Genomic DNA, 12,625 nt, shown 5'->3' with positions numbered 1-12,625 from the left:
CCCTGCTGCTGAGTGGCCGCTGCCCCCCGGTGGGTTTTCCGCAGCGCGCTGGAGAGGCGGGGCCTGCGGGAAGAGATGGAGTTGCTGCAGGTCCTGAAGCGCGGGCTGCAGCAGGTCAGCGGACACGGCGGCCTCCGCGGCTATCTACGGGTTTTCTTCAGGTAAGCGGCCAGAGCCATGCTCTTGGCCTCTGGGGCTGGACTTGCGCTGGCTGGTTTCTTGGAAAGTGGCCTGGGCTTGGGTCACCTTGGAGAATCCGCAGCTTTTCTCAAGGACAGCCTTTGCCCGCTTCCCCCGGGCCGAAGTCTCTGTCTAGGGGTTTCCTGGAGACAGGACCAAAGCCGGCTCTATAGAGACAGCCATGACGTGGAGGCGAGAGCGTATGGGCTGCACCCCTGCTCTGCTTCCGGGAGATCAGTGAGCATTGCCAAACACTCACTGAATGACCTTGGGAAAGTTTTTTTTATCCTCCTTCGCTGGCCTTCACTTGCCTTCCCTGTACTGTAAGGAGTTGAGCGAGGTGAGCACAGTGAAATACTTGAGCTTCCAGATTTCCTGAAATTTTTTGCTAACTCCATTGCCTCATGGCCTAGGGATAGTAGATAAAAGTAGTCTTGTAATTTGACGATATTGTATCTATCTATTTAGTGTACTTTAGGTACATCAGTTAGGTCAGTTTCTCTTTTCTTGTGCTGTAATGGTACTAGGACAACAAGAGCGGGGATTCTAGAGCTCTTACCTGAAAGCTGATTCTCTGACAATGAGTGGCTGTGAATCTGGGGATGAACGCTAGAAGTATACAACCAGTGACCATACCCAGCACCTCCTCATTTTTCTAGCTGACACAGCTGCCTATGTTTGTGAAAGTTGGTATTCTCACTTTATGTGTGTGTTATGCACAAAGAGTCTTCCTAAAATGTCTGTTTTCTTTTGGACATTCCCAGGGCAAATGATGTGAGGGTTGGCACATTAGTGGGGGAAGACAAATATGGAAACAAATACTACGAAGACAACAAGCAGTTTTTTGGTGAGTTCAGTATTTTTTGGTATAAATAATGGGAATGAGATTGGGATTTGATTTGACTTTGTTTTCTTTAATGTACAAGGAGCTTTTACAAAGTACTTGTAAAAGGATGAAGAACTCAATAGAAAAAAGAAAATTCACAGGAAAAGAAAACTAAATGACCAACAAAGGCATGAAAACGTGCTCATCTTCACTTTTTTAAAAAGAATACATTATTTAAAAAATTTTTTTTTAATTTTTATTGAAATATAGTTGATTTACAATGTTGTGTTAGTTTCAGGTGTACAGCAAAGTGATTCACTTTTTTAATTCCTTTTTTTATATTCTCTTCCATTATAGGTTATTACAACATATTGAGTATAGATATCTATGCTATACAGTAGGTCCTTTTTGGTTATCTATTTTATATATAGTAGTGTGTATATTGTAATTACAGACTCCTGATTTATCCCTCTCATCCTCACTTGTAATTACAGAAATGCAGCTCAGAAAACAGCGTTATCTTTTTTCACCTATCAAATTTTGAAGTATTTGCCAATCTGATAAATTCCAACTGGGGAAATGCCATAAGAATATATGGATTAACACAGTCCTTTTGGAGGACAGTTGGTAAATTTTGTTAAAATTTACATTGCACATATCTTTTGTCCCAACACTTCTAGGAATTCCCCTCAAATATTCTTGCAAAACAAAGACACCCATTGCAGCATTGTTTTAGTAGTAAATTCTAAAAGCCACATTAGTTGTGCATCAATTGGATACTGATGAATTACACATTTTTTAGAATACTTTGTTGTATAGAAATATATCAAAGATATGTGTAACATGAAAAACTAGTTGCAGAACAATGTTTGATATCCTCACGGGGAGAAAATATATGCTTTTTTAAAAATTAAATTTATTTATTTACTTATTTTTGGCTGCTTTGGGTCTTCGTTGCTGCACACAGGCTTTCTCTAGTTGTGGCGAGTGGGGGTTACTCTTCATTGCGGTGCACAGGCTTCTCATTGGGGTGGCTTCTCTTGTGGAGCATGGACTCTAGGCACGCGGGCTTCAGTAATTGTGGCACATGGACTCAGTAGTTGTGACTCACGGGCTCTAGAGCGCAGGCTCAGTAGTTGTGGTGCACGGGCTTAGTGGCTCCGTGGCACGTGGGATCTTCCCGGACCAGGGCTGGAAGCCGTGTCCCCTGCATTGGCAGGTAGATTCTTAACTGCTGTGCCACCAGGGAAGTCCCCCACACCATTCTTTTTAATAGCAACACTCTATTCCACTGTATGGAAGAACCATTATTTTATCAAACAGTTTACTATTGGTAGACATTTTACATTGCCTTCAACTTTTTACTATTAGAGACAGTGCTGCAGTGAACTTGTTTGTAACTGTGTCTGCATTCACTTGTTTAAATATTCTAAAAATAAATTCCTATAAGTGGTATTGCTGAGTCTGAGTATGCACATTTAAAATTTATATATATGTGTGTGTATATATATATATATATATATATATATATATATATATATATAAATAATGAGATTGTTGAAGCCCAGCTCTTGTCTTTATGGCCTAACTCTATGAAACCTTTCCCAAGGTTTTCTCCATCTACCTTCATATTCCCCTGCCTCATAAGATTATAGTTTACTTTTAGTTTCTTATTCCCAACATTGGTTTCTCTCATAAAAGAAACAAATCCTGGCTGAAATCTTTTCAATCTCTTTAATAGATAAGTTCATGTTTAAATAGTATTAGTCGATATTTTTTTATTATATGTTTACCTAGGAAAACTCTGTAAATGCAGATTACGTTTTGCTTATTGGCTTAAAATTCATTACAGGGATGAATTCTGTATTCCCTCTGTGGGGGTGAAGGCAATGAGGAAGAGATGGAAGGAATTAATGTGTATTATGTACTTACATGCCCAGTACTGAACTAGTTGTGTGTGTGTGATATTTAATTTTCATAGCAACCTTAAGATGTAGGTATAATCATCCACTTTTTAAAAAAAATTTATTTGTTTTATTTATTTATTTTTGGCTGCATTGGGTCTTCGTTGCTGTGTACAGGCTTTCTCTAGTTGCGGTGAATGGGGGCTACTCTTCGTTGCGGTGCACAGGCTTCTCATTGTGGTGGCTTCTTTTGTTGCGGAGCACAGGCTCTAGGCGCGTGGGCTTCAGTAGTTGTAGCACGTGGGCTCAGTAGTTGTGGCATGCAGGCTGTAGAGCGCAGGCTCAGTAGTTGTGACGCACGAGCTTAGTTGCTCCGCAACATGTGGGATCTTCCCTGACCAGGGCTTGAACCCATGTCCCGCGCATTGGCAGGCAGATTCTCAACCACTGCGCCACCAGGGAAGCCCTAATCATCCACTTTTAATAGGTAAAGAGACCGAGTCTCATAAAACTTGCCTAATATACCCTGATAATAAGTGACAGTCTTGTATAGTGCAGGGAACTCTACTCAGTACTCTGTAATGGCCTATATGGGAAAAGAACCTAAAAAAGAGTGGATATATGTATAAGTGATTCACTTTGTTGTACACCTGAAACTAACACAACATTAAATCAAGTGTACCACAATAAAAATTAAAAAAAAGAAAAAGTGACAGTCTTCATTAAAATCCAGGTCTTTGCCTAACAGTTTTGTAAATTGTGGTTATGCTCTCAACTATTTCACAGAAATTTTTTAAAGAATGCAGCATACTGTTTTGATAACATGAGATGTTCTACTTATCGAACCATCATATATAGTGTTTGCTTATTATGTAATAATCACCAATTTCCGAAAGGATCTCGTGGTTTGTTTAAAAATATTTATATGGAAACATATAATTCAAGTGTGATTGCTGTGAATACATTTCTCCTACCCCACTCTTAGGAGGAGCACTTTTTCTCCTGAATACCCAGAACAGCTGGAAACATATTCCCTCCCCTTCCCTCTCTGATACCCCCTTGGAGGGGGAGCTGGGGGAGAAGTAAGTGTTCTCCACTGTGAAAGGGCTGAGCCCTACCCACAGAATGAGTCTCAGTCCCCATGCAGGGATTTTGCTGAGGCAGCCACTAGGTTGTTGATAAAAGCTTGCCATACACTTCCTGGAGTTTCCCTTCAGTAATACACCCAGGGCTCTAGTTCTCTAACATTTCTCTTATGTAAGAGCATATAAAAGTCTTTTCTTAATAAAAAAGATTGTCTTCTTTGATGTTATGCAATTATAATTTTTTAAAAAGGTGGTTTTTATTTTCTCACATCTCTCTAAACTACATTTTGATCTTTCCATCCAGGCCGTCACCGATGGGTTATATATACTACTGAAATGAATGGCAAAAACACATTCTGGGATGTGGATGGAAGCATGGTGCCCCCTGAATGGTGAGCTATATCAACATTTTATTTTATTTCACTTGACAATATTTGTTTCATTACACAAATATTTGTTGTATATCTATTCTTAAGTTATTCTTAAGTTAATTCTTAAGTTAACTTATTCTTGTTAATGTTGTTCTGAAAACATCTGTCCCAATTGCGATGGCTGCATGACTAGTTACCCTAAAACTTAGTACCTTAAAACAACAATAAGTATTTATTTCATAGTTTTTGTGGGTCAGGAATTCAGACAAGCCACATCAGGGATGGCTTATCTCTGCTCCAGGATGTCTGAGGCTTCAAGTGGAAGACTCAAAGGCTGGATAGTAGAATCATCTTGTTACTGAATTACATCCTATGGACCCTGATTTAGATGGACACAGCACAAGCTTTACTCAGTGGCCAAAGAATGGAGAAGTGGGAACTCTGTTCACAGATCAACTTCTCGCCCAGGTGGCAAGAGGGATTTAATTTTATAGAGTAAAGACAAAGGGAGGAGGAGTGAGGCTAGTGATAGGGAGGCATATGCATTAGTCTACCGGGAAAGGCAGGGCTCCCCGCACTCTCAGCGTGTGGGGTGCCACTCCCTTTTGATCCTTTTTTGGTCTTTAATGTCTGGTCATGGCTGCCAGTAGATGTGTCATATAATATGCTAATGTAGAAAAATCAATGTATAATCAGACTGGGTCTGTTGGAGGTCAGATTCATTGGGTGGTGCCATCTGGTTCCATCTGGGTTTTTGTTTGTAGCTTCCTTTCTTATCTCTGAACCCTTTAACTGAAGGATTTATATTCACTCCTGCTAGAGGCAGGGGTGAGGTGGAGGGGGGTGGCAGGTTTTGAGCAAGGACACTCCTGCCAGAGCGGGGGGTTGGAGGGTTTGAGCAAAGACCTGGAACAGCTCTGGCAACAGTCTGAAGTTGTGTTCACTCAGTGTCTGGCAGTTGATGCTGGCTGTTTAGCTGGGGGCATGGCTGGGGTGTTGGATTGGAACACCCTCCGGTAGCCTGAGCCTGCTCAGGCAAATGCTCTGAGACCAGGCAGAAGCCATGTGGCCTTACCTGACTTAGTCTTGGAAATCATCCGATATTGAGTCCGCATTCCCTTGGTCAAGGCAGTTAGAAAACTCTGCCCATGTTCAGCCAGAGAGGTTACAGACTATCTCTTGATGGAGGGGTGTCACCAATCATATTATATGTTGGGATATATAATAGTGTGTCTGTCTTTGAGGGAAAACAGTGTGCTGTAGTATCACCTGGCCATAGTGAAGAGAAAGGCTAAAAGAACTCTGGCTCTGATCTTATTTGGCAGTTTGACTTAAAGCATTAATTCCTTAACCTCTCTGGAGCTTGGATTTCTCATCTGTAAATTGAGAGCCCCCAAATTCCTTACGTCTCTAAAAACTATGATTTTTAATATGCCTATTTTGAAATGAAATTTTAAATGCTCTTACTTGAATTACCAAATCTTTAATAAACTATTTCAAAGCAAGTATTTTTATCTATTTCACAGGTTGTTGGTTGATACACATTTAAACTCTAGAGAGCCTTTCTAGTTGGTCTAGAAAATCTCACACAAAAAAACTAAAAATAAATATCAGGTTAGCTGTGATATTTTATTTTAGTTGAACTTGGTCATCAGAAATAGTTTTGTGTTCTATTGAGTAGAAACTAGGATAATCTCAGAGTATTCACTTTCATTCTGAAGGCTCAAGTAGAAATCCAGGCATGTAACATAAGTGAGGGAAGTACAGATGCGAGACAGTTGGGGCTATTGGGGACTGTATTGAACTGAAAAGCACATACTCCATCAAAGAGGGCAGCAGCCCTGTTCACTCTCTCCAGTTCCATCAGGTAAGAATTCAGCCAGCGGTTCCTAGATATGATCTTTCAAGAGAAAGTGGAAATCTGTATTTCTTTGTGAGACTTCTTGTTTTTAAATGTTTATTTTAAAGATATTTGTCAGTTTAAATACAGCACTGTCCAATAGCACTTACTGTGATGATGGAAATGTTCTATATCTGTGCTGTCCAATAGAGTAGCCACCAGCCCCTCGTGGCCCAGAGCACTTTGAAATGTGGGTAATGCAACTAAGGAAGTGAATTTATTTTATTTAAATTGAATAGGCTGGGCTTCCCTGGTGGTGCAGTGGTTAAGAATCCACCTGGCAATTCAGGGGACATGGGTTCAAGCCCCGATCCGGGCAGATACCACATGCTGCAGAGCAGCTAAGCCCGTGCACCACAGCTACTGAGCCTGCGATCTAGAGCCCCCGAGCCACAACTACTTAGCCCGCGTGCCACAACTACTGAAACCCACGTGCCTAGAGCCTGTGCTCTGCAGTAAGAGAAGCCACCGCAATGAGAAGCACGTGCACCGCAACGAAGAGTAGCCCCCGCTCGCTGCAACTAGAGAAAGGCCACACGCAGCAATGAAGACCCAGTGCAGCTAAAAATAAATAAATAAATAAATTGATTAATTAATTAAATCTATAAAAAATTAAAAGGATAAATTGAATAGGCTACTTGATTGGACAGAATAATTTTTTAAAATAGTATGTGAGCTAAGCAAAATATGTTTGTAAGATTTTGCCTACCTCTGGTCCACTACTTGGACTAATTAGAAGCATTTACTCATTTTGGTGATGTAGTTTTGTTTTTTTTTTTTTAAAAAGGGCGTATGAGTTTTTGTTTTTGTTTTTTAAGATGTTGGGAGTAGGAGTTTATTAATTTATGTATTTTTGCTGTGTTGCGTCTTCGTTTCTGTGTGAGGACTTTCTCTAGTTGTGGCAAGCGGGGGCCACTCTTCATCGTGATGCGCGGGCATCTCACTATTGCGGCCTCTCTTGTTGCGGAGCACAGGCTCCAGACGCGCAGGCTCAGTAGTTGTGGCTCATGGGCCTAGTTGCTCCACGGCATGTGGGATCCTCCCAGACCAGGGCTCGAACCCGTGTCTCCTGCATTAGCAGGCAGATTCTCAACCACTGCGCCACCAGGGAAGCCCGGTGATGTAGTTTGAAGAGCACAATATTGGATTCTGTCTTTAATAAAACTCATTGGCTCTTAACATGAGAAAGCAGCACTGATGTTACATTTGAGGCTGGATTTTTGTGTTCTTTTTAATGGGAAATAATAACCTATGGTCTGTTAAAATCTGAGGAGCTGTGATTTTAGGTTTGAAGCTGTCTGCTTTCTTGAAGGGGCATTCTGTATATACCTTGGCACTGTTTGAGACCAAGATCTCAAAGTGGAGTGTTGGCTTTAGGAGGCGAGGTATCCTGCTAGTTTTCATTTGTGTGGTTGTTTTGGGGGAGGGATTGGTCCTAAGAGTGTGTGGAAGGCCTGTGGACTGTCATGTTCAGACTGATGGCCATCTCCTTCAAAGCACCTATCTAGATTGGGGGCTGGGGGAGGGAAAATTGTGTGGGCTGAAACACATTTTAAATTATTAAATAGTTAAAAATCTGAAATGATAAAAGTACTGTGCAGCCAAGCAAGTCCTTTTATATATAAGATCTGAGATCATATAAAAAAAGAAGCTGAAAGCTGTAGAAGATAACATCACCTGCTGGGGTGAGGCCTGAAGGCAGTTGAGGATACAAAGCTGAGTTTCTTTGTGGAGTGGAGCCTCCTAAGGTCTGAGTACCTTTGATGACCCTTGCTTGTAAGGGAAGCTTAAAGGCTTGTGATGAGTATCTATAGGGAGAAGTGGTTCGGATAAGCTCAGCTGTTTGTTTCTCAGAACCCCCTTTGCTGAGTGAGTGCAATACATTGTAGAATTCTAACCTTACCTTTGATTTGATCCATGAATACATTTGAAGTTGGGTTGATTTATCTTTTATTAGAGAGCCAGGTATTATCTTACATATAGGGTAATGAATTACAATGAATTACATCTTTATTCATTTACATAATTATTGTGTACCTACCAGGTGCCAAGAACTATTTTGGGCACTGGGGATACAACAGTGAGTAAAACAAAGTCCTTGCTCTCATGAAGGGAAGCAGAAAAACAAATGTGTTATATATATATTTTAGGCAACAGTAAATGCAAGGAATTCATAAAGGGATAAAGAGCAGTGGCCCTCTCTTGTAGGGGAGGTGGCTGTTTTATACAGGCGTTAGGGAAGGCTTCTGTGAGGGAGTGACATTTGAAGAGGGGAGGAGTGGGGGGTGGGGGATGAAGAGCTCCAGGCAGCAGAAACCACCAGTGCAAAAGTCCTGTGTGTTTGAGATGTGTTGCTTGTGTTCATAGAACAGCAATATGGCCAGTTTGGCTGGAATGGAATGAGTGAGGGGAAGATGTCAGGAAACGAGGTAGGAGAAATAGCTAGGGCTTTCAATAGCTACATCCACATGTAGATCTTGTAAACCATGGGTAGATCCATTGGCTTTTTTCCTAAAGTTCTCTGGAAGTCACTGGAAGGTTAGGTAGGATGTGATCTGTTTTACAATTTTTTTTTAATTGGGGAAAATCTCAAACTTTTTGAAAAGTTACAAGCATTTGAATCATTTCAGAGTTGTGAAAATGATGTCATATCATGGCTGAATACTTTAGAGTGTAATTCCTACAGCCAAGGACATTCTTCTACGTAACCACAACATAACCATCGAAGTTAGGAAATTAACGGTGATACACCACTGCTGTCTAATCGTCAGACCCTCTTCCAGTTTCATCAGTTGTCCCAGCAGTGTCTTCATAGCAAGGGAATCTGGTCATGCATTTTATGTGGCCCTCATTTCTCTCTAGCTTCTTTCACCCTGGTTTGGTTCCTCAGCTTTTCCTTGATTTTTATGATCTTAACACTTTGGAAAATTATGGGCCAGCTGTGTTGTAGAATGTCCCTCGGTATAGATTTGCAGTGTTTCCTCATGACTAGATGGAGGCTATGCATCTTTGGCAGGAATGTCACAGAAGCAGTGTCAGATTCTTCTTGTTGCATTCTATTAAATGGCATCTAGTTTTGATTTGTCTCATTACTGAAAATTTCTATCACTTGATTAGGGTGTGTGTGCCAGATTTCTGCATTCTAAAGTTACTCATTTTCCCTTTACAGTTAATTGGCATTTTGTGGGGAGATACTTTGAGGTTATGCAACTATCCAGTTACTCGTCAAACTTTATTTATATCAATATGAGCTGTCATTTTAATCAATGTGTTGTAATCCATTACTATAATTCGTTATTTTATTGCTCAAATTGAACTCAGTTTGACCAGTGGGAACACTTTCAGTCTGCATTTGGGGTCCTTTTGAAATATCCCCCTCATTCTTGGAGTACTTTCTTGCTTTCTGACAAAAGGTGTTCCAGGTTCATCTCGTATTTTCCCTGCCCCACCCATGAAAACAGCCATTTCTCTGAGGAGCCCTGTGTTTGTTTTATTTTTTTACTTGCTATTTTTCAGTAGAGAATAGTATTTAGAAACTAATATCTGAGTGCGAGGTACGCTCATTGCTGTTGGGGCATCTCAGTGGACAAGCTCAGATGGCTGTAATGATTGTGTGTGTGTGTGTACATTTCTATTTCTGTATCTCTCTTTTTCACCTTATATATTGAAAACCATAAGTTGACAGCAATGCCACTGAATCCAGTCCAACACTGCAGGTTATGTTCTAGTTTTCTCCCTTTCTGTATATGTATATGTTTCTCTTTTATCTAAGAGTTACTTATTTGATGAATTCCACTGTAGGTAACAAAGTTCCCATTGCTGCCTTCCCACCTCCCCACCACTGGCCTCCCTTCTTACCTCACTTTGCCTCCAGCACCCCACATCAGCTTGCCACACCCCTCCCCCCATGTGGCTGCCCTCCTCTCCCCATTCAGGCTCTGTCACCTTACTGGGCTGTTGCCACACACCTCATCTCAACCACCCCCCAGCCTGCACCTCCATCTGCAGGAACGGTCTTGGCTGGGGGTGGGGGGGAGGGGAGAGAGCCTGGCCTTCATTTTCACCCCCCCCCCCCCCCCCCCCCCCCCGTGCCAAGCAAAGACAGATGCCTACCTTGATTGGCCCCACCTAATGGCTCTTGGACTCTGATTTAAATGTTTAAAGCATCTCTGTGATTGCTGTGAATGGAGGAAGGGAGCCTTGTGGAAGTAGGCTGATTACTTAGGGAACTATTTATGTAGTTGTCTGGGCCAGCTCCATCCAGAGATGGTGGAAGTTGGATAAAGTGTCAGTAACGTAGGTTGTGAGATTTGGAATTGTATCAGTTGTCTACTACTGTGTAACAGATTTTTTAAATTTAGTTTAAAACAATAAACATTATCTCACCATTTCTGTGGGTAAGGAATTTGAGAACAGCTTAGCTGGATGCCTCTGGCTTAGAATCTCACAAGGCTACAAAGAAGATATCATCTGGGGCTGCAGTCATCTCGAGGTTTGAATTTGGAAGGATCCACTGCCAAACTCATTCACATGTCTGCAGACAGACCTCAGAAAACTTGCTTCTGAGAACACTCATGTGGGCCTCTCCACAAGGCCACTTCATGACATGACAGCTGGCTTTCCCAGAGTTACAATCTGAACGTGAATGACAGAGAGCACCCTAGATGGAAGTCACAGTCTTTTTAAACCTAATCTTAGAAGCGACATCCCACGCTGCTGCTGTATTCTGTTTGTTAGAAGTGAGTCAGTAAGTCTAGCCCATACTCGAGAGGGGATTACACAAGGGTGTGAACACCAGGAGGATGTGGTCATTGGAAGCTATCTTAGAGGCTGCCTACCGCAGAGACATATTTTGAAGTAAGATGGACTCAACAGGATTTGCTGATGGTTTGGATTTTGAGAGAAGAGGGTAACTTCAATGTTTTTGGCCTGAACTATTTGTGGCACATTTACTGAGAAGAGGAAGAGCAGGCAGGATGGGGGAAGCAGAATGGAAGGGGTAATCAAGAGTTCTCTCCGAGATGCCTGTTAGACAACCAAGTGAACATGGTGGGTAGACAGTTGAAAACACTAGTCCAGAGGTCAGAATAGAGGTTGGTGCTAGAGATAGAACTTGAAATGAGATTTCACCTAGTGTATAGTATATGCAGTTTTCGTAAATCGTCGGTAAAAGGTTTGAGAGAATCTGATCTTCAGTTAAATGTTACCCTGGAAACCAGATGAGAGTGTATCAATCACATTGCTGGATAAAACTGATTCCTGACTGGTAAACTGCAGCTAGATTGAGAGGATTTATAAATGCCTGATGAGTTAGCTATGTTTGGGCTTCCCTGTCTTGCTGCTCTTAGAACTAGCTTGTCCCTGTGGCAATGGCAATCCTGAAGCCATGCCAATAGAGTTGTTGTCTGTTGAGATGTTAGCTTTTGTGGACATGAAGCTTTTAAGTCAGGGCAGCTCCTGCACCTGCCTGATGTGGCTCTCATCTCCCTTGAGCCTGTGCTGTGTCATCTAGGGAGTCAAAGAAAATAGCTCCTGGATGGCTAGGTGGGCTGTCACCTGCATGAACTACTGCAAAGTCTCCCAGTGAGAGGAACACCTGATGCTTCCCAGCTGGCAAGCTGTGGTTCCTGTCCTCTGTCCTTCTGAGTTTTCTGGTGCCCAGTGTGGCCTATGATGGTCTTTGAGTCAGTTCAGTAGCTACATATTCTCACCTAGGGAAGGCTTTCTCTTCAGAGCCATCAGTGTTTTTGGTAGAACCAGGGAATATCTTTAATGAACTTCTGTGGCTCTCGTAACGTTCCCTGATCTTGTGGGAACATTAGAAATCTTGTGGGTTTGTCTGTTTTATTTCAAGGCTTTCATTTTCTTTGAATGTGTCAGCAGTCGGTAAGGCTGTTAGGTCTACCAGTAGATAAACAAAAAGTATTCATGGTGGTGCAAATGTCTGGGATGGGCAGGGGAGCTACACAAACCTTGAAAATAAAAAATTAAAAAAAATTATTGCCTAGAACCTAGCACAGCACCCAGCTTACATATAGTTCATTCCATTAAATGAATATTTATTGAGCACCCCACTATGTGTCAGGCATTGATGGGTTTATATATTCATAGTAGTGAACAAAATATATGATCCTCTCTTGGAGTTTATATTCACTTTAATGAATACTAGCTGGTAGACTAATACTATACTATAACTTAGTGTCTGTTATTTTTCTTTGTTATAGTCCCTTCAATTTCTTCATTTATGGGGTCAGCAATGAGATTTTAATTTCTTCTTATTTAACTTGATTGAATAGAATACTCAAAGTATTTCAGTAGATTACAAGTACTATTTTATACCACTTTTTTTTTTTTTTTTT

At 41.4% G+C, this 12,625-nt stretch overlaps 1 protein-coding gene across 2 annotated transcripts in view; it reads left to right on the top strand.

The window, feature by feature from the left end:
- The first annotated feature begins 49 nt into the window (after nt 1–49).
- The window catches only part of NDUFA12 (NADH:ubiquinone oxidoreductase subunit A12), a 23,512-nt gene continuing 10,936 nt past the window's right edge, over nt 50–12,625 (top strand). Inside the window, exons 1-3 of one of the 2 annotated variants that reach the window (XM_007468210.1) lie at nt 50–161; nt 945–1,027; nt 4,300–4,387. In XM_007468210.1, the coding sequence (XP_007468272.1) occupies nt 76–161; nt 945–1,027; nt 4,300–4,387 (257 nt within the window). In that variant the 5' untranslated portion in view covers nt 50–75. The remainder of the gene's footprint in view (nt 162–944; nt 1,028–4,299; nt 4,388–12,625) is intronic. The other variant, XM_007468211.1, reaches the window with a different exon arrangement.

The sequence above is a fragment of the Lipotes vexillifer genome, unplaced genomic scaffold (genome assembly GCF_000442215.2).
Source record: "Lipotes vexillifer unplaced genomic scaffold, Lipotes_vexillifer_v1.1 scaffold180, whole genome shotgun sequence".
Lineage (NCBI taxonomy): Eukaryota > Metazoa > Chordata > Mammalia > Artiodactyla > Lipotidae > Lipotes > Lipotes vexillifer.
Note: the sequence above shows the minus strand (reverse complement) of the source record. Positions and strands in the feature narration are given on the sequence as shown.